The following is a 22,352-nucleotide window of genomic DNA, read 5'->3' as shown; positions in this document are numbered from 1 at the left end:
GTTCTGAGTGCTTAAAGTTTGTAGAATTAGCTGATTGAGAATATTGCCTACATATTATATTACAAAGCCATACATTTTATTAGATAAGTAAGTTGCTTTTTGAGTAATGACTAGCATACTTGTAACGCTTTGAGGACATCAAGATTCAGTTGCTGAATTCTCTCCAATATTTTTCCTTTTTCTAGGGCAAGAGGATTATGACAGATTACGACCGCTGAGTTATCCACAGACAGATGTATTTCTAGTCTGTTTTTCAGTGGTCTCTCCATCTTCATTTGAAAATGTGAAAGAAAAGGTAAGCTGATCAGGTATTCTTGCCCTAAGAAGGTCATCTCAGAATTTCTACTGACCTGTTATAAATAGCATTAGAGGCTTGTTGAATAACAAAGGTGTATTTTAAAATACCTTTTTGTAGTGGGTGCCTGAGATAACTCACCACTGTCCAAAGACTCCTTTCTTGCTTGTTGGGACTCAAATTGATCTCAGAGATGACCCCTCCACTATTGAGAAACTTGCCAAGAACAAACAGAAGCCTATCACTCCAGAGACTGCTGAAAAGCTGGCCCGTGACCTGAAGGCTGTCAAGTATGTGGAGTGTTCTGCACTTACACAGGTAAGGATGACATGAAACCCCTTGCATATTTATGGTCAAGTCATTTATTAGAGCATTAGGATATAGGAGTTTAACAGTGATCAGCAGTGCTCAAAGATGCCCAGCAAGAATATGAACAGCTTCATATTGTATATTCTTTTGTTGGAGGCCTCTGCGTTTTTTGGAGAACATTATTAGTTCCTAAACTCCTTGTGTTGGTAAGGTCTCGTGTTGTACTGAATGATTTGTAGTGGTCATGGTTGTGTGAAAACAAAAACCTTACAGGAAAGGTTCAGATAAGCACAGACTTGCAAGAGTGGATATGAATGATTTTTTTTTTCTAGACACTTACATTTTCATCTAAATATGTCTGATCTTTTCTTGCCAATTCAGACAATTGATACTATACTGTTTCTTGGGCAGTTCAACCAGGATAGGGAATTAGTCATAATAATTGAGACTTTCATGTCAAAGAAGGCAGCCATGGCTGTTTCTGCCACAGTTCTCAAGCATGCTTTATATAGTGTCTCTATTCCTAGGTTTTTGGAAGTATTCCTTCCTCATGCATTCTGACCATTTTTGAGTGATTTAATTGGAACTCCTTTTGTAGTTTGATGGGAAACTCAGATTTTGAAGATAGGGAGCAGTGTTAGGGTATTTGGAAGGGACTTGTAACTGATGTGTATGGTTTAAACTTTTTCACCTTCATGATATCGCTGATTCCATCCTTTGAGTACTGTTCTGGAGGCAAAGGAAAAAATTATGGAAATAATTAGCACAAAAGTCTTACGTTCTACTGGTACTGGTGCTTTGAACTTTGAACGGTGAGCAGATATGCCTAATAGGGCAAGATTGAAGGGTGGAGATTTCTAATAATTATATTAAACTCATTATATTTATGGTTACGTTTTCAGGTAATTGTTCATTTTTATTGTGTTTCTAAAAAACACTTGGATTCTTAACTACACGTATACTAGGGTAAATGGCATATATGATTACTTATTACATATGTACTAGGTATTTAGTTTATAGGGCCTAGTGCATAATTTAATAATCAGTTTAGTACTTGGTTGGATATTTAAAGATAAAACATTTATGCTTAACTGGGATATTCCCAGAATAACTTTGAGGCCTAATATCAGATGATTTAAACGTAATCTTCTAATCCTAGTTTTTTAAGGCAGTTTAGTGCTATTATAAAAGCAGTTATTTAGAAGTTTAGAAGATTTTATATCTTCCCATGCACAGCGCTGTTTTGAGAGTTTAAAAAAATGCCTGGTGCTTCTCTCTGTGTTTTAGTAACATTCCCAGAAAAGTATGCCTGTGTGTGTATATTGGGGGAGACAGGGAAGGTCATGTGTGAAACACTGATGTCCATGTTAGACACTCATTCTGTGTGCTTCTGATGCATACCTCTGTTCTCTAGATATGGGTTGCTTTGAGGGAAGACACATAGGCCCTGTGGATTCACTTTTAGGTTACTCGTGATGCTTTAGATAATTGGATGCTTTTAATGTAAGATTTTTACAGTATCAGCAGGTGTATACAGTAAATCAGTTTGTAGAGAGTATGAAGTTTAAAAGGTCTTAGCAGGTACATTTTTCTTACCAGAGTTTGAAGTATGGAGAAGTCAAAAGAGGGGAAGTTAGAAAATGGGGTCTGTGGTTGTGTTTGGGAGCTAGAACTTTTAGGTTTACAGATTCTGTTTGTTGATTCCTCTAAAACTAAAATCGTAATATAAACAAATGGTGGTCAAGCAAAGATTAGTTTTGTTTCATAGAGCATTTGTTGATCTTTGTCCACTGTAAGCAAGAAAGGAATTCCTTCTTGTTAAGGGATACACTCCAGTTTCTAATGGTCCTCCTCCTCTTTTTTTTTTTTTTCTTATAAAGTATATTTCCCTTTCTGTACTCCTTCCTTCCTTTTATATTTGACTGCCAGAGTTGGTTCCTAGATGTGTAGAAAGAATTGCAGAGGAATTTAAGTTTTTATATGGCATTTCTACTTTGTAAATGATGTAGAAAGAAGAAAGCTTTTTAACTTTTGCTGCTTTTAAAGAATTTACTGCTGTTTTTGATTTATTTTGTATCTAACGTGATGTGTGGGTATCAGTCTTGTGGGATGTCATGGATGGGGACGGGGTGGAGGTGGGCACACTTGGGGTGGTCTGGGGTTGGCATTTACAGTTGGAGCTGTGTTCTGGGACTTCTAGGACATACTTACTTGGGATCAAACTGATCAAACTAAAGAACATGTGAAACAACCTTGGGTGGTAAACTTGTGGCTTCAGATTTAGGTGAGTTTAGGTGAGTCTGTAGACCTGGGTCCTAAGTACCACCACTGCTGAGTCACACTGTCATGTTGGAGTTTCTGGCTGAGGTGTAAGTGTATTTCTGTATCTTAATCCCATAAGATCTGAGAATATTCTTTGTTTTCACTCCATGCTTTATGCTCTGATACCCATGCAGACATCTTAAAGCACTGGACTGCTTGCTAAAACTCATTCTAGGATCCCATTCTTTGTTTTCTTATGACTTGGGTGGTGGTTACTTGCTCTGATAACATTGCTGAATAACTGAAGTGTATGCTGTTTCTAGAGTCTGTTCTAGTTGGTACTGTTGCACAATTAACACTTTTTAAATGTCTGAACCTTTCTGTTCTGGAAAACCAGTTTACTCTGAAATCTTGATTAATCCCATTCAGATATGTCATTGAACCTAGAAACAGGTAGCATGCCTGTTAGTCTGCTATTTGTGTCCTTCAGTTATTCAGGGGCTGAATTCACATAAGCCTGAAAGTGTAATAGATTTATTTCCAAAATGTGTTAGAAGTCAACATATTGCATTTTAATAAAAATTGCTTTCCTGCTCAGTTAACCTTGCTTGAGTCGAAGTTTTTGGTCAGTTGTCTGCTCTCCCAATAATGGGCTTAAGATCAACATTCTAGCATTTTTCTTAAGGCACATTGCTTCTGTGAATTCAGCTCATTTAATCCGGACTGCTGTTGTACCTGCTAGTCTTTCTAATCCTCTAACCTGGCTGCTATTCTCTCTCCTCCCCTCTGTCTTGTAGAGAGGTCTGAAGAATGTGTTTGATGAGGCTATCCTAGCTGCCCTCGAGCCTCCGGAAACTCAACCCAAAAGGAAGTGCTGTATATTCTAAACTGTTTTCTCCTTCCCTTCTTTGCTGCTGCTTCCTGTCCCACTACTGTAGAAAGATCGTTTAAAAACAAAGGAATAAAACCATCCTGTTTGAAAGCCTCTGCGTCTTTTTACTCACCACCTTAGAGCAACCTCTGTATTAGTTTTTGATCAAGAATGCAATATCTTATAGAAATTTTTTGTGATCAGTAGTCAAGTTGGACTTGTTTTAACTTTCTGCTGCTTGAGTTGCCTGATGCTCAGAGCTTTTTGGTTTGGATTACCATTGCAAAAGGGAACTTGGTCTGGCATTAAGAGTGTCCTCTTGGAGAAAATAACAAGAGTTTTAACACTTCTAGATCTTAGTTCTAGATGGAGAAAGTAACACAAACATCATTTTACTCTTATGATCAATTGTTAATTGTAATTGCATGACAAACCTTATGGAAAAGGGGTGACCTTCTAGTAGAGTGTAACGGGGAAGGGAGGATTCTTTTCTGGTTTTCCTTTGTGCAGTGAAACTTTGTGTTGCTGTTGCTTTGGCTGTCTGTGCTGTAGTGGAGTATTTGTCAGTCTGGGGTGGGGAAGATATTGATGTATCTGCTACTGCTTTATGAGTTCATTTGTTACGTTATCTTTTAAGAATAGCATCCATTTAAACAGTTGACTTACAGTTTGTTAATGTTGAGATGTAAAGCTGCCACCTTTATATTTTCCTGCTTCTGATTTTATTGTGAGGGAAATATACAATTGTGGTTACCTTCAAATTTTGAAATTAAAAATATACAACTGTTTGTATAAATGCCTGATGAAGCTTTATTCCTGTTGCACTGACTGGCTCTAATTTTACGTATGTATCAGGTACCCACATTTTTGCTCCCTTGAATCTCCTTGACTCTTAACTGGTGGGATAAAGGGAGTTCAAAGTGACTATCTTTGCAGCTACCATAATCTCTCTCTCTTTGCCTGTGCCTTCCATAGAATAAGGATGCCACTGACCCGTGCCCGTCCTCTCAGTCCTGTTTCATATCCAGCTGTTTCATTTGAATGCAGAGCTGCTTCCCTTGTTTTTATGTAAAATGTTTTAGCAGCACATTACAAAACTCATATTGAATGAGCAAATGACACGTGTGCTTGTTTGCTTCTTGTGACATACATTGGTCTGCACAAAGTTTTCTCAAAGGACCACTGTCTCACTCATGAATATCTGCTCCTCTGCTCCTGAATTGCTGAGTCCTTCCAGTGCCTTGGACAAATCTTGGTGAAGTGAGATTATTGTGTTGAGATTCAGGGTTGTTTTTAATGTTTCTTTCTTTGCCAACTCTTGGGGGTTTGAATGGTTTAAATTTGAACTCCAACTTTATTATACTGAAAATCAGACCGCCCATTTTTTCTTTCTACCCCTTTTCAGAAAGGCCTAAAGAATGTATTTGACGAAGCAATATTGGCTGCCCTGGAGCCTCCAGAACCGAAGAAGAGCCGCAGGTGTGTGCTGCTATGAACATCTCTCCAGAGCCCTTTCTGCACAGCTGGTGTCGGCATCATACTAAAAGCAATGTTTAAATCAAACTAAAGATTAAAAATTAAAATTCGTTTTTGCAATAATGACAAATGCCCTGCACCTACCCACATGCACTCATGTGAGACAAGGCCCATAGGTATGGTCCCCCCTTTCCCCTCCCAGTACTAGTTAATTTTGAGTAATTGTGTATTGTCAGAAAAGTGATTAGTACTAGTTTTTGTTTTGTTGTTTGAAAAAAAAAAAAAAAAAAGTAGTGGGTTTTTTTTTTTGTTTTTTTTTTTTTTTTTTTTTTGGTTTAAAAGCAAGGCATGCTTGTGGATGACTGTAACAGACTAATTGGAATTGTTGAAGCTGCTCCCTGGTTCCACTCTGGAGACATCTGGGACATCTTAGTGTTTTTTTTTTTTTTTTTTTTTTTTCCCTCCTCTTTTTTGGGGGGGAGTGTGTGTGGGGTTTGTTTTTTAGTCTTGTTTTTTTAATTCATTAACCAGTGGATAGCCCTTAAGGGGAGGAGGACGGATTGATTCCACATTCCACTTCCTAGATCTAGTTTAGAAAACATGTTCCCCATCTGGTGCTCTTAGGAAGGAGTATAGTAAATGCCTCATTTAATAACATACTCCTTTTTGAAAGTTGCCTTTTCTCTCCACCCTTGAGTAGATCCAGTATTTGATGAAACTCATGAAAGTGGGTGGAGCCTGTCTTGCCCCTCCTCTTTTCTAGGACGCACTATATGTGACTGTGACTTTCAAGGACATTTGTTTGCCATTCACTGTTTTTTTTGGGAAGTTGATTTCTAACTTCTTTCACTGATAAATGAAGAAAAGTATTGCACCTTTGAAATGCACCAAATGAATTGAGTTTGTAATTAAAAAAACTTTTTTCCCTCTCAGTCATTGTCTTATATGCTTAGCGTAGATTTGCAGCTCAGTAGTATATGGTGTTCTTAGAATGCAGCTGAAGACCTGGTATGTAGAGGAAATACGAGGGGTGGTGCTAGAAGACAGACATCTGTGGAATGATTCACATCCTCTCAAGTTAGGAGGATGGAGGCCTGCTTCATTAAGAAGCTGGGGGTAGGGTGGGGGTGGGGAGAACACTTAACAACATGGGGACCAGTCAGGGGAATCCCCTTATTTCGGTTTTGCATATGAGGAACCCTAGAGCAGCCAGGTGAGGCTCTCTAGTTTAATAAAAATCATGGAAAGAGTCTTAATAAAGACTCTTAATAAGTGCTAATAGGGATTTTATCAGCTTATTTTGGTTGCAGTTTCCAATTTTTAAAAATGTTGAGGTAATCTTTCCCACCTTCCCAATCCTAATTCTTGTAGATTCATTAGTGTTGAACCAATGCTTTCTCATGTCTCAATTCTTTGTATATGCATTCTTTTCAGATGTATTAAACAAACAAAAACCCTTCACAAGCCAGCCTGAGGGTTGTTATTTTCCCTCCGTCTCTTACTTTTCAGATACATAGGAGTGGGAACTTGACTCTTGATAACATCAATTTCTAACAAACTTTGAGATACAATTTTAAAGCTTTATTATTTTTATTTTATTTTCTGGCATTTAGTTTGAGATAATACTTGGCCCTCTATATGTTCAGGTTTGTGCTTTCTCCCCTACGTTTGACACTTCCCTTAAATACCAAGTAGGTCCATAATAATTCTTAGTGAAGCAGTGTTCAGGAAGCTCACTGCTCATGGTGGAAGGAAATATTAGTGTACCTTTAATCCATAGATCATTGGAAAGCAGCTCATTTCCCAAGTTTTCTGTATCATTGGTTCTCACACTTGGCTGCTTACTGGAGTGCAGCTTGAACAATGTGATTTTTAAGTTTTCCAGGCTTTCTAAAATGTAGCCAAGTTTGGGAACCAGCACACCTAGGTGGTTATCTCAAACTACTTCTATCAGAATACAAATTGTGTGCTGTGAATCTGAATGTGGGATACATTTTCTTTAGGTAGCAAGAAAGGTTTATTTACCTTTAGGACATTATACTGATCTGCTTGAGAATCTTAGAAACTAAGAAGCCTTAAAATCAGTTAAGGTTGATACACTGTGGTGTCATTTTGATAGTTCTCTGCATGGAGTCATGTTTGGCATGATTTGCATACTGTGCTAGAATTAAGCTGGGTTGGTTGAGAAGGGGTTAGGAAGAGGCAGATGTAAGCTTTAACAGTTCTAACCAAGAAATGCGTCTTATTTATTCCTTGTTGACCATACTAGGGAGAGATACCTGGATCATGTGATAACTCTGGAAAGCAGAGACGTATGTATCCTTAGTGTAGTCAGGGACATATAGATCCTTAACTATTGCTATATCTTTGTCCTAAAGCAATGCTTGACATGATACGGCTCTAGAAATAGTCATTGGATGGGTGTATTATTTTATAAATTAGTAAGTGAAATAAAGCAGGTCGAACAGTTGTGTCAGTGAATTACCCATGTATCAGAAGAACAAGGATGACAAGGGGATTGATTGAAGCTAATGTTTTCTTAAATATTTTCAAATTGATTTCTGCATGTCAGAAGAACTTGGGTAGCAAATGGATGCAGCTTAGGTTTTCCATTTAAATATTGTTTTCTGTTTGACTTAACAAACTTGTTTATAGTCATGACTTAGAAGGTGAGTGATATTCTCCAGGGAGTATGATTTAGAGGCTGGAAAGGGTTATAGGAAAGTCCTTACAGGCTTAGTTTGTGTCCGAATTTACAGCATTTAATACAATGTTAATATATTATTGCTATTTGTAAGTGTTTTACTGAACATCTTAGAAATAGGTCTTATAGTTTGTTAAAGTGATGTTCTTTAAGCAGGACTTCATGCCACAAGGGGAGTGTATTCTAAGGGGGAAGAAAAGGATTGTGGTTTGAAAGAACAATTGTAATATTTCCTTCATTTTGAGGTGTATTTTTCTCACATTTTCGTATTGTAATCTGGATACCTCTTAACATTGGTGTACACTTAGTGTAGTAGTACTTTTTCTCCTTTTGTCCTACAAGTTGTCACTAAATTTGTGCTATCATAATTGTTACCTTCATAGAATGCATAAAATAGTGGTACTTCTTTTACTTCATTGTTAGGTTTGGACTATTTTCCTTTTTCCATTTGTGAGGTTAATTAGTGGTTATTTTGGTGCTGGGTGCTAAGAAACTCAGAATACAAGGGCCCTGCTCAAGAAGAATTGAAACTTAGTCCCTGCTGGGTACAAATTTAGAAATTTGTTATATAACTGCGGGGGGAAGGGACAACATTTCACTAGGAAGTAGCAACTCCATTATCTTTCAGGAAGGGCTGATGGTTAGGGCATCTCTGAATGATTATTGGAGGGAAGTGGCTTTATATCACACTTGTTTTCTGTAAGTCTTACTCTGTATCCACCCAAGTTCAGAGCATGGAGATTTAATTACATGGCCCAATCATGTTTTCTTTCCAGGGCTGCTGGAATACTTTATTTTTATTTTTATTTTTATTTTTATTTTTATTTTTTTTTTATTTTTTTTTTTTTTTTTGAGACGGAGTCTTGCTCTGTAGCCCGGGCTGGAGTGCGGTGGCCGGATCTCAGCTCACCGCAAGCTCCGCCTCCCGGGTTTACGCCATTCTCCTGCCTCAGCCTCCGGAGTAGCTGGGACTACAGGCGCCCGCCACCTCGCCCGGCTAGTTTTTTGTATTATTAGTAGAGACGGGGTTTCACCGTGTTAGCCAGGATGGTCTCGATCTCCTGACCTCGTGATCCGCCCGTCTCGGCCTCCCAAAGTGCTGGGATTACAGGCTTGAGCCACCGCGCCCGGCCTATTTTTATTTTTTAAGTGAGACGGAGTCTCGCTCTGTCGCCCAGGCTGGAGTGCAGTGGCGTGATCTTGGCTCACTGCAAGCTCTGCCCCCTGGGTTCGTGCCGTTCTCCTGCCTCAGCCTCCCCAGTAGCTGGGACTACAGGTGCGTGACACCATGCCTGGCTAATTTTTTGCATTTTTAGTAGAGACGGGGTTTCATCATGTTAGCCACGATGGTCTCTATCTCCTGGCCTTGTGATCTGCCCGCCGGCCTCCCAAAGTCCTGGGATTACAGGTGTGAGTCACTGTGCCCGACCAGAATGAATACTTTTAATTACTACTTCGAGTCTTTTTTCTAAGTGCCTCAAACAGTTAAAAAAAAAAATTCCTTATTTTATTCACTTGCCAGAATAATGTTGCATTTAACCATGCCAACAGTAGCTTATTAAAACAGCATTTATTTTTCTCATTCAAGAGTCAGCTGAACTTGTCTCTAGCCTTCGGATTGGGCTCAGGTGGGCTTCGTGTTTGTCATTCTGGAGCCTAGTTCCAGAGAGCAGTGGCTGCTTGAGTGTGGACTTGCTTGTGGTGGGCCAAAGAGGGGCAAGGGAAAGCGCATTTACACTTTCTCGTATTCCATTGCCCAGAGATGGCATATAGCCAATCAATCCTAAGTCAGTGCTGTTTGTTTATTATTTTTTTTAATTTTAGTTTTAATTTTTTTTTTTTTTTTGAGACAAGAGTCTTGCTCTGTCGCCCGGGCTGGAGTGCAGTGGCGCCATCTCAGTTCACTGTTCACACCAGTTCAAGCTATGCCTCCTGGGTTCGTGCCATTCTCTTGCCTCAGCCTCCCAAGTAGCTGGGACTACAGGTGCCCGCCACAATGCCCTGGCTAATTTTTTGTATTTTTAATAGAGACTGGGTTTCAAGACAGGTCTCAAAACTCCTGACCTCCTGATGCGCTCTCCTGAGCCTCCCAAAGTGCTGGGATTATAGGCATGAGCCACTGCGCCCGGCCTACTCATTCATTCTTATAGTCAAGTAGTAAATTCAACAAATAGGTTTTTTAAAGCAATTAAGGCACTGAGGATATACAGAGAGTAAAACAGATGTCTCCTGACTTCTACTTGGAATTTTCTTTCCCTTACAATTTTGATAGCTGCTTTCTCTTGAATAACTATGTCATCTCTTTCTACTTTGCATTGCTCTCAAGAGAGTAATGTAAAAGTTTTATCTGTGCATGCATATCCATGACACACATTCATTTGTCATTATTTATCAAAAACCTGTTCCCTTCCCTGGCACTGGAGACATTGGAGAAGGACAGTCTCAAGCAGTGCAGAGATGTAAGCAGGCAGAGGTAAGGACTTTGGTCTTAATGGCCTACACGGTGCTCCATCCACTGACTGTATTCTGTGTGCCTGCGTTGTGGTGTGGGTGGTCAGTTGGAACCCCGATGGGTATCTGGGCCACTGCCCAGGCCACACACAACCTTTGTGCAAAGGCCCTTCCAAAGACACTTGGTGAACGACTTGTAATAATTTAGTGATTTTATTTTTTGAAGAACAAGGCATTTGGTTGCTACCTGCTAGAACTGTTAGAGTAAATACACAGATTTATTTGTGCAGTGCACAACTTGGACAGTTCATACACCATGTTGTATTGACATGATTGTTATTCTACATTGTATTTATTTAGATAGTGGGATTTAAAATAGGCTAAGATGGAGAACTGGGTGGGGAACAATTTTGTAATCCTTTTTAGTTCATAGTTCATATGTCACAATCACAGAATTGAGACTAGCTAATTTAAATCCCTGCATCTTGCACATGGTGAGGAAAGGTGAGGACATTTAAATGACTTTTTCCTGTCACTACACAGCTGTATGGTAGCAGAGCTGGGTGTGAAACCTGCATTCCTGGCCTTTCGTTTTGTAGTACTTACAGTGCTGTGTTAGGTCCAGTTTACCTCTTAAATCTGTATTCTTTTTTTTTTTTTTTTTTTTTTTGAGACTGGGTCTTACTCTGTTGCCCAGGACTGCAGTCTCTGCCTCCTGATTTCAGGCAGTTCTCATGCCTCAGCCTGCCTCCCAAGTAGCTGGGACTACAGGCATGAGCTACCATGCCTGGCTAATTTTTGTATTTTTAGTTGAGATGGGGTTTCACCATGTTGGCCAGGCTGGTCTCGAACTCCTGACCTCAAGTGATCCGCCCGCCTCGGCCTCCCGAAGTGCTGGGATTACAGGTGTGAGCCACTGCGCCTGCCCTGAAATGTGTATTCTTAAGTCCCCCTGTCAAAGTCAAGTACTGCCTTCTTGTGGCTCTACCTAGTTTCTCTTAGAATCTCTGTATATGTCTTGTTTTGCTGCCATCAGGTAATTTGTGCATTAGAACTAACTTGTGACAGAACAGTTACACTTCTGTGAAGTTAGACACTTGCCTCTTAGAAGCATATCCAATGAGTCATTAAAGCCCTGCGTTGTAGAAAAATGTGAAATATATCTAATAAAGGAGTACAGTGGGAGGTTTAAAAGCACATTGCTGATTAGTGGGGTCAAGATGGGAGGAAAGCCCTGATTTTAATGCAGTATCATAGTCTCATAGGTGATTTCCCCAAAAGCAAATAAATGCTCAATGGATTTTGGGTCCACCATGCATTCCTTCTCTGAAGTAGAAGTGACAGATTTTTGGCTGGGCGCGGTGGCTCAAGCCTGTAATCCCAGCACTTTGGGAGGCCGAGATGGGTGGATCACGAGGTCAGGAGATGGAGACCATCCTGGCTAACACAGTGAAACCCCGTCTCTACTAAAAAATACAAAAAACTAGCCGGGCGAGGTGGCGGGCGCCTGTAGTCCCAGCTACTCGGGAGGCTGAGGCAGGAGAATGGCGTAAACCCGGGAGGTGGAGCTTGCAGTGAGCTGAGATCGGCCACTGCACTCCAGCCTGGGTGACAGAGCGAGACTCCGTCTCAAAAAAAAAAGAAGAAGTGACATATTTTCAAGGCAAAGGTAAGCATAGCATTTTCTTAACGCTATTAAAATAGAGCACAGCATCATAACCGTTCTGTTTGCTCTGATGTATCCCGCAGAGCAGTACTTTTCTTGGTGTGAACTGTGGGCCGCTTATCTCAAGTCATCAGGATTCCTGGACCCTGTAGGATTTACTCTCAATCTTTAGGGGTAGAGACTAGGCGCCTACATTTTGAACAAGCATCTTTTTATTTTGATGAAGTTTGCATTATTGCTCCTAACAACATGCCCTGTGGCAGGTAGCTTCCATGTTTCTGGCCTCTATCTGTAAAATTGCATACTTATTGTTGAGGTTTTAAATGCAGTTCACGTTCCTGGTTGGTCAACAATTAGATGGGAAGGCTAAAAAAAATGCTCCTGAGATTCTGAATCTGTAAGTTTGTGATGGGACCTGAGAATCAATCTAATTTCTAAAAGAGTCCCAGATAGAACTTTGATTAGCAATGTTTAGGGACCAGTGCACACCTTGGTGATAGAACCTTTTTGAAACTTTCAAAAGTTAAAAGGGTTCTGTGTAATGTTACCTAAGAAGCTTATTTTTAAAAAAGGAAAACAGTGCTTAGGGCCATATTGTTTTGAAATAGGATCTGAGCACCATTTAAATTTTCATAAAAAATAATTTTTTGGAGGCATCATTTCTTTAAAGCCCATCAGACTAATGCGCTATTGGTTTGAAACCCATGACATGAGATGATTTCTTGAGGATTTATTTATGTCAAACATGAATTTTAGAGTATTTCTGGGCTATAGGTCATTACAACTTATTTATTTTTTGGAGACAGGGTCTCACTCTGTCACCCAGGCTGAGTGCAGCGTTGTGGTCTTGGGTCACTGCATCCTCGACCTCCCCAGCTCAAACGATCCTCCCACCTCAGCCTCCCAAGTAGAAGGTACTACAGGTGTGTGACGCCATGCCTGGCTACTTTTTGTTTTTTTGTAGAGATGGGGTTTTGCCATGTTACCCAGGCTGGTCTTGAACTCCTGAGCTGATCACCCACCTCGGCCTCCCAGAGTGCTGGATTACATGAGCCACCGTGCCCGGCCAGGTGTGGATTTCTGAGTGGAGGGAATGTGAACAAAGGAGGGCCCAGGCATGTTTGCAGAGTGGCTGGGGGCTCTGTTTCACCACCGCATAGGGACAGGTGCAGTAGGAAGAACGGTAGCCTCAAGGCCCCCGTAAGTAAATTAGTGCATTAAGGAAGGAATATTAATCACATCCAGGAGGGCTCTGCCCTAACTGCTAAAGATCACAAAAGAAATGGGGACATACTCTGGCAAAATAACAGCTTTGTTAATTGAACTCTTACTGTGTGCTTTGCATTGTGTTAAGCACATGGTGTTATCACACCTGTTACTCACAACAGCTCTGAGGTTGATAGTACAGGTATCTTCTTTTTATGGAGTAGGACTCTGAGACATCATCGCTTGGTGTCTGTAGCCAGAGTTGGAGATCGTATCTGTCTGATTTTGGAACCTGTGTGCTTATTCATTACATATCTTATGTGGAAATAAAATGTATGTGACTAATTACAAAGCTGGAAATTGTAGTTCAAGCATCATATAGTGCACAGGACAAGCAAAGCAGCATAAAAGGCTTCATCTGTAAGGGTAGGTTTGTTGGGTAGGAACTTTTTGCGGGAGGTGACTTTAGGATTGGTTGTAGCATGAGAGAATGACATCTTCCTTTAGAGGATCTAAAGGTGTAACTTTAGAGGATTGTAGGGTGCCTTTGCCCATTGTGTCATTTGGTCCTTTTAAAAATTTGAGTGTTTATTCTGTACATGACTCTTTGAAGCCCTTGTGTGAAGTAACTCGGTCTTCTCAGCAATCCCCCGTTTTTTCATATGTGGAAACTGAGGCATGTTATGATACGAAACTTGTCCAAGAATTCAGAGCTAGTAAGTGAGGGAGCTGGGATTTGAATTTAAGTAGTCTGTCTCTAGAGTCTGCTCAGTTGACCTTTTTTTTTTTTTTTTTTTTAAATTATAGTAGGCCTGTGAGTTGGGAAGAGCAGGGTTTGTTTGGTGAGAAAGTTCCTCCTTAGTGAATACCCAAGGTCTGAGGAGGGCTAGGAGCCAGCTCTGCAACCTGGCTCTCTTCTTTCATTCGCTTGACCCAAGCATAGGGAGATGACTGGGGCTCTGGCTACATCTTCGCAAGTGGTCAGGGATCCTCATGCAGTTTTTGAGTTTAAGTAGTAAACTCCTAAACTTCAAATCATGTTTGTGTTATTGATTTCACTTGATCTCAGTTACAACTCTGTATAAGAGGCAGGGATGGATGATGTCATTTGTCAGATGGCAAAACTGAGGCGAAACAACTTGGCGTTGGTGTTGTGCAAAGTACATGCATAGGCTTTGGATTTGAGTTTGGCTCTGCCACTAACTTGATCTATGTCTTCAGGCAAGTAACTTAAATGCTGTGAGTGTTGCATTCTCTGTGAATGGAAATAGCTGTACTTTGCCCAAGAGTTGTGAGAACTACATGAATTGCTATATGTGAAGCTCTTAGCACAGTGCCTGGCAAGTAGAAGGTACTCATCTGTGAATGGGGTAGATAGCAGCTGTCATCATCACTGTCATCATTTTGGCTCACATCAAATCAGAACCAGAAAACCCTGTTGACTTCTGGGTCTGAGGCTGCTGTATCAGTGAGGGACTTCCTCCTCATACTCATTGCCAGGAGTAGGGTAAGGCTTTTAATTTCACCTCTGACCAACTCGGATAGGGCTGGAAACGTGTATGGAGTTCCAGACCCACTATGGGGCCCCAGTGCCAACTTCTTAGCCCTCCTTTGTAAGGTTTGCATTAGTCTGATGGGAGAGGAATTTTTTTGTCTTGATTCTGAAGCTATTAAAGAAATGTTCCTTTTTCTCCATAACTTGAGGATTTCACAGTTGTATTGGAATTATTGGTGTTAAGCAGTTAGATCCATCCCTTGGCAGCTTGTTGAAGGGTGGGCGGGCACCTGTGAATTATTCACTGGCTTCGTGTAAGAATGACTTTACTGGAGGGTGCTGAGTTTGTGATTATCTCCTCTGCTGTTAGAAAACTCTGTGAACTCTGGTACATACAGCATGATGAATCAAGTCACGTTTTTGCTCCTAGCTTGCATTATGGTGCTTGATATTATATCTTCATTTCTCCCATGGTAGTAATAACACTGTTGGAAAGAGCTCTCATTTGGGAGTTGAAGACCCAGGTTCTAACTGAGGTATCAGAGTTTCCTTGGGCAAGTTGCTATACCTTTTTGGGCCTTGGTTTCCTCATCTCAATAAAATGAGTTTCTGTTCCTTTTTGGTTTGTGTCTTTTTTTCAGTAGTCTTTTTGGTTTGTGTCTTCCTTTTCCTAAACAAAAGCTTATATAGAGCCCCACTATAGAAACAGAAAAGGTGTATGGAACAGAGATGCTGTAGTCAAGGCAGGCCCAGCAGTTTTGCTCTTCCCACTGCCTCCTTGTCACAGAGAGAAACTTTGTGCAGCCCTAGTAACCTCTAAGGTATTGCCAAGGAATTTGACCACCACCAGTGCAGGATCGTTTCTGTAGCCTCTTATGTTTCAGGATTTTTTGCTAGCAGGTAGTTAACAAAAATCTATAAAACCTGTATACTAAATATACAAGTAGACTAGTGAGTCTTTAAGAATTTTGTTTGATTATGGCCGGGCGCGGTGGCTCAAGCCTGTAATCCCAGCACTTTGGGAGGCCGAGGCGGGTGGATCACGAGGTCAGGAGATCGAGACCATCCTGGCTAACATGGTGAAACCCCGTCTCTACTAAAAATACAAAAAAAAAAACCTAGCCGGGCGTGCTGGCGGGCGCCTGTAGTCCTAGCTACTCGGAGGCTGAGGCAGGAGAATGGCGTAAACCCGGGAGGCGGAGCTTGCAATGAGCCGAGATCGCGCCACTGCACTCCGGCCTGGGTGACACAGCGAGTCTCCGTCTCAAAAAAAAAAAAAAAAAAAAACCTGTATACTAAATATACAAGTAGACTAGTGAGTCTTTAAGAATTTTGTTTGATTATGGCCGGGCGCGGTGGCTCAAGCCTGTAATCCCAGCACTTTGGGAGGCCGAGATGGGCGGATCACGAGGTCAGGAGATAGAGACCATCCTGGCTAACATGGTGAAACCCCGTCTCTACTAAAAAATACAAAAAACTAGCTGGGCGAGGTGGCGGGCGCCTGTAGTCCCAGCTACTTGGGAGGCTGAGGCAGGAGAACGGTGTAAACTCGGGAGGCGGAGCTTGCAGTGAGCTGAGATGCGGCCACTGCACTCTAGCCTGGGCGACAGCGAGACTCCGTCTCAAAAAAAAAAAAAAAAAATTTGTGATTATTATCCATATAGGGATCATCTTTGATGAGTCTAGATTTTTACTGATATAGTTGAGAGATTCTAAGTTTGGTTCAGTCTGTAGTGTTTTTAAAAAATACGTATAGCGGTAACCAGTAAAGACTGAGTTGGTTTTTGTTTATAGGATAAATATGGCTACTGCTGCTTTTTTTTTTTTTTTTTTGGATATGAAGTTATGCTCTTGTTGCCCAGGCTGGAGTGTAATGGCATGATCTTGGCTCACCGCAACCTCCACCTCTCGGGTTCAAGCAGTTCTCCTGCCTCAGCCTCCTGAGTAGCTGGGATTACAGGCATGTGCCACCACGCCCATCTAATCTCTTGGTATTTTTGGTAGAGATGGGGGCTTCTCCATGTTGGTCAGGCTGGTCTCGAACTCCCAACCTCAGATGATCCTCCTGCCTTGACCTCACAAAGTGCTGGGATTACAGGCGTGAGCCACTGGGCCTGGCCAAATACGGCTTCTTAAACAGCCACAGACAGCATATTTTTCTGCCTTATGGATCGCTTCCTTTTGGGAGTACCAGTAGGATCCAAGCATAAATATAACTCAGTGGTAAAATTAGCTCCCTTTATACAGACTTAACTGTCTCCCTTCTTGTAAGTATCCTGGCATTCTTCATTACAGTTTATGTAAAATAGCATATTTCCTGTTGTTGTTGTTTCAGGAATCATTCTAGTGCCAGTTCTATGTAGAACCTTTTGATTTTAAAGAGAAAAACAGTATTAAATAGTAGGAAAAGCACATATATTTTGGAGTAGAAGGACTTAACTTTGAATCTGGCTCTGTTAATGACCAGCTGTGTTTGGGCAAACTGCTTTAGTTTTTGAGTCTTGATTTACACATCTGTAAAATCGAGCCATTTATGCCTGCTTACCTTTTGCAGATTTGTCATTAGGATTTAGGGATAAGGTACTCTCCTCCAATAAGCACTCAGGCAAAAGGATAGACAAAGCTTTGTATGATAGGGAGTTCTCATAGAAGAACAGCCAATTTTATAATGTTAGTGGGTACAAAATGGTAATTCGTCACTGTGATTTACTTTTGTTTAGGCATTTATTCATTTCAGGAATGCTTGTCTATATCTTGTCTGTTTTGTAGGAGGCAGTATAGAGTAGTATTAAAAACGTAGACTCTAGAGCCAGACTGCCTGGTTTTGAATCTTGGGTTCACTGTTTACTGACTGTGTGATACTGGGCAAGATATTTAACTTGGATGTTTTTCTTGTGAGGATAGTAGCAATACCACCTCACGGGGTTTCGTGAGGATTAGACAAGTTCATGTGCGTAAATTGCCTAGTACAGTGTTTGGTTATTTTTGTTAGCTGTTGTATGATTATCTTGAGGGAAGCTTGCTGCTTAGAGATCTTGAGACTTACAGAGCTAGCGCACATTGCACATATGTTTGAATTGAGCATTTCATGTAGTCTGTGTTGAATAGTTCAGATGGGTAGGAATGTAGTTCAAAAAACCTGTCAAGCAATCCCAGCAGTATTTTCTTTTTTTTTTTTTGAGACGGAGTCTCACTCTGTCGCCCAGGCTGGAGTGCAGTGGCCGGATCTCAGCTCACTGCAAGCTCCGCCTCCCGGGTTCACACCATTCTCCTGCCTCAGCCTCCCGAGTTGCTGGGACTACAGGCACCCGCCGCCTCGCCCGGCTAGTTTTTTGTATTTTTTTTAGTAGAGACGGGGTTTCACCGTGTTAGCCAGGATGGTCTCGATCTCCTGACCTCGTGATCCGCCCGTCTCGGCCTCCCAAAGTGCTGGGATTACAGGCTTGAGCCACCGCGCCCGGCCTCCCAGCAGTATTTTCTTTCTGGATAAGACCCCAGCTAGTGCTGAAATGTGGTGAGACCTGTGTTTCCTCCCTGAAAATAATGACCAAGATTTTACATTTGCACAGTGTGTCACATTCTTTCAGTTTATCCCCACAGTCTGTGAGGTGAGTAGGCCAAGGGTGGTAATTAATTACATTTTAAAATAAGGGTATGGTCGCTGGGAAGGAAAACAATTTGCTTAGAGTTGCACAGCTGTTTGGTGACTAAACTCCAGGCCTCTGTTTTTAGGCCAGTGTACTTTTATGCCAGCCTGATCCTGCTCTCTTCTGATAGAGGTTCTAAGGAATTGTTACCACGTAGTAACCAGTGATCTATGAATCATGACGTTGGGGTTGAGAGTTGTAACCAGTGCCTTTTTAGCTCATAGAGCTCTTGGAGGAGCTAATGGTGCTTCCCCATGGGGTCAGTGGTGGGGTCTGATGCACCTCTGGGAATAATAGTAATAAAAGGAAGAAACAAAGTGTGATTTGCCTGATTGAGGGTGACTAGAAGTGACTTTGGGAACACATCTAATTGTCTGTCAGTAGACTTATTTTGCCACATTCAGTCACTGCCTACAGTGATTTACAGCCATATTTCTTAACAAGCAACATTTTTCTTTGGTATGCCTTAGTGGTATACCTGGTATAGATCTAAAGGAACTGTATCTTTCCCTACATAACACTAGCAATGCAGTTCATTCATTTGTCCATAAATTCGTTTATTTAACAAACATCTGCTTAGTACCTGTATTAGTGTGTTCTCAACGCTCCTTATAAAGACATACCAAAGACTGGGTAATTTATAAAGGAAAAGAGGTTTAATTGATTCACAGTTCAGCATGGCTGGGGAGGCCTCAGGAAACTTACAGTCATGGCGGAAGGGGAAGCAAACACGTCCTTCTTCACATGGCGGCAGGAGAGAGAAGTGCAGAGCAAAGTTGGGGGTGGGGTGGGGGAAACCCCTTATAAAACCATCAGATCTTGTGAGAACTCATTATCACAAGAACAGCATGGAGGTAACCACCCTCGTGATTCAGTTACCTCCCTCCAAGTCCCTCCCATGACACGTGGGGATATGGGGATTATGGGAACTATAATTCAAGATGAGATTTGGGTGGGGACACAGCCAAACCAAATCAGTAACTCTCATGATGCAGCAGGATGACCAAGACAAAATTCTTACACTGGTGGAACTTACATTCTCGTAGGGGGAGGCAGACAGATGATTAAAATGTGTATGTCAGAGATGGTGTTAAGTGCTGTAGAGAAAAAGTAGGGGACTCCACAGTCCCATCAGGTCTGATTACTTACACTTCTGAGATTTAAAAAACGAGATCCTTGAAAGTCTTAAAAGACTATAAGGAAATAAAACTCCTCAAAATCTAGGTTTTGTATATATCATAGAACCGTAAGTATTTTAAAGAGCTAGAAGATTCAGATTATGTTTGTTTATTCTCGATTTTAGTTGCTTTATAGTCTTACTTGGTTCAAGTTAATTGAACTTGGTTCAGGCCAAGTTATCAGCGATGGGAATGATAATGATAGGTGAGTCTCTCAGCTTTAAAAAGACTGTGGGAAGGACTTTTAGAGGTTACTTAGACCAGCCCTCTCAATTTTGGCAGGGTGAGGTGAGTGTAACAGCTTTATTGAGATATAATTCCTGTACCAAACAATTCACTTATTTAAAGTGTACAAGTCAGTGGTTTTTAGTTTATTCACAAAGTTGTGCAACTATCACCTGACAAATTTTAGAACTTTCTCTTTCCTTCAAAAACTCTGTACCCTTTAGCTATCATCCCCTGAAACTTTCTGTCCCATCTGCCCAGCCCTAAACAACTGCTGAACCACTTCCTGTCACTGTAGATTTGCCCATTATGGATAGTTCGTATAATTATAATATGTAGTCTTTTTTAACCAACTGTTTCACTTAGCATGTTTCAAGGTTCATCCGTATGGTAGCATGTGTCATTACTTCATTCCTTTTTATGGCTGAATAGTATTCCATTGTATGGAGATACCACATTTGGCTTATTCATTCCATCAAATGATGGACACGTGAGTTATTTCCACTTTAGGTTACAATGAACATTGTGTACACATTTTTACGTGGTCTCTCAGTTTTCAGATGAAGCAAATGGAGTGGGGTGATTTGCCCAGTTCCCAGTGTAGTGTCCAATGCATTGTGGGGCTAGAGGAGGCAGTGGTGCCATCTACTTGGCCAAGATCGTAGCTAGCCGTGAGGAGCTTGGAGCATGTAGAGATTTCTGGAAGAATTGAAATTATGTTTAGTTTCGGGGCCTTCTGTTCCTTCAGGAGGAGTGATACAACAGCATGAGGATGGACTTTGGTGTCACATTTTCTACTGAGCCTCTGTAACCCTGGACAAGTGACTTCTATAAGCCTTGGCTTTCTCGTTTGAAAAATGGAATTAATAACGTACCTTGCACTGTTGTGAAGACTAGCAATAATATAGGTAAAGCACTCACCAGTATACCTAGCTGTCTAAGTGGTATCATCATTTAGGAAGTTACTGGAAGGACCAAGGAAAATGACTGTGAGGTGGGCCTGTAATGATCCAGAGCAGCCACTAGATGGCAGAGAAACAGCAAGAAAAGAGTCGCTGGTTGTGCACCTGGAACTTAGCAAGGTTTCTTAAGCTTCTTTCTAATTGTCCGTGAGAGGAGAGTACAGGCTCCCACATTGCTGGGAAAAGAGCCCACTGCCCACAGAATGTCATCACCCCATACCTGCAGCCTGTGCAGATACAGAAACATTACTGCACTCCAAAGCTTTTGATCTTGCTTCTCATTTCTTAAAATAATTGCTGCCAATTCCCTAGACCCCAGTGTGCTTGATGGTCGTGAAATTACCTTTCAGTTAACCTTCAGCCAAGTATCAGTCTTCATTCTCCTTGTTTGTTTTATTTTTATTTTATTTTAAATTGGGTCGTGAGTCAAGCCTTGGTGTAGAGTCTGTTGTTGGGGAACTTGCAGACCCAGACATCCTCTGTTTTAGACAGATACATTCCATCCCTACAAGCAGAATTAAACTTAGACTGTCAGGGAATAGTGAAATGTCTGTGTGTGGGATGGTGCTTGGAGAAAATTGGTCGATTTTAGGGCTGTTTAGGTTGTTTGAAATAGGTACAAGCAGAGAACTTTTGAGGGCAACCATTGGGACTGTTATACCAGATGACCTCTCCCTTCTTACAGAGTTCTGAGTCTATGTCGCCAGAATGGGTAAGTCAGTGGAAGGTTCACCTTTTCCCTGGGCCATTTAGGAGGACTTCCTGCTCTTGGTTTCTCTCAGTCCCCTTTTGCTGCCAAGGAGGGCAGTTGTGTTTCTAATGGAGTTGAGGCTGCCTGGTTTGTAGAGGCCAGTGAATTGAGGATAGAAAAAGCAGATGAGTTAGGGGCAAATTGGTGGGCTGGAAGTAGCCTTGAAAAAGATCATGTGGTCCAGCAATGAATGTTTGACTTAGGAAGACAATAAACCTCTAGTCCTGAGGCCCTGCAACCAGACTGAGAGGGTCGTGGGCAGGCCTGAAACTTAAGACAGAAGTATATGACTGAGGTCAGTTCCTGGGCCTCAGCAGGTCTGGTTCTTGTTCATTGGGAACCAAGTGGCTCTGGTCTGACACTATCTGATTTTCTTAATGTCTCTACTCTCTTAACCTGTGGTTGAGCCTCGCTGTCTAGCATGCTGTTGAGCACATAGTTCAGTTGTATGAACAGAAGAAAGGGAAAAAAGAGGGGAGTCAGGAATGCAAAAGAAGGCAACAGGGAAAAAGCTTGCACGGGTCGTAATACATTCTATTTATAAGGCTGCTGAAAAAATGCTTTCATGTTCATCTTCATAAAAGACTGTGAGGCAAGTAAAACAGGTGTTTATTTTATAAATGAGAAAACTGGCTTAGAGTTGAGTTTCTACAAGATTTTACAGATTGAACTGGAGTCTTTTGGTTCTGAATCCAGTGTTCCCTCTACTCAAACACCTTACTTTTGTGTGGGTGGTGCCTCTTCTCCCTTTTCTGTGGTTAAGAAGGCTAGAACTGGCCTTCTATTCATTCATAAAGTGGGTAAGAGTCATCCTTGGAAGTATGTAGGGATTTCATCCTTAGCACGTCTCAGGT

The 22,352-nt window shown here is 41.3% G+C and overlaps 1 protein-coding gene across 4 annotated transcripts in view; it reads left to right on the top strand.

Annotated features, from left to right (window-relative positions):
- CDC42 (cell division cycle 42) overlaps positions 1-6,677 on the top strand; it is a 40,697-nt gene extending 34,020 nt beyond the window's left edge. For 2 of the 4 annotated variants that reach the window (XM_045378569.3, XM_065528175.2), the window contains 3 exons: positions 186-295; positions 416-613; positions 5,143-6,677. In XM_045378569.3, the coding sequence (XP_045234504.1) occupies positions 186-295; positions 416-613; positions 5,143-5,232 (398 nt within the window). In that variant the 3' untranslated portion in view covers positions 5,233-6,677. Of the gene's footprint in view, positions 1-185; positions 296-415; positions 614-3,663 lie in introns of all 4 variants that reach the window. The other 2 variants (XM_045378574.3, XM_074017583.1) reach the window with 1 other exon arrangement.
- The last annotated feature ends 15,675 nt before the right edge of the window (positions 6,678-22,352 follow it).

Source organism: Macaca fascicularis, chromosome 1, assembly GCF_037993035.2.
Source record: "Macaca fascicularis isolate 582-1 chromosome 1, T2T-MFA8v1.1".
Taxonomy (NCBI): Eukaryota; Metazoa; Chordata; class Mammalia; order Primates; family Cercopithecidae; genus Macaca; species Macaca fascicularis.
Note: the sequence above shows the minus strand (reverse complement) of the source record. Positions and strands in the feature narration are given on the sequence as shown.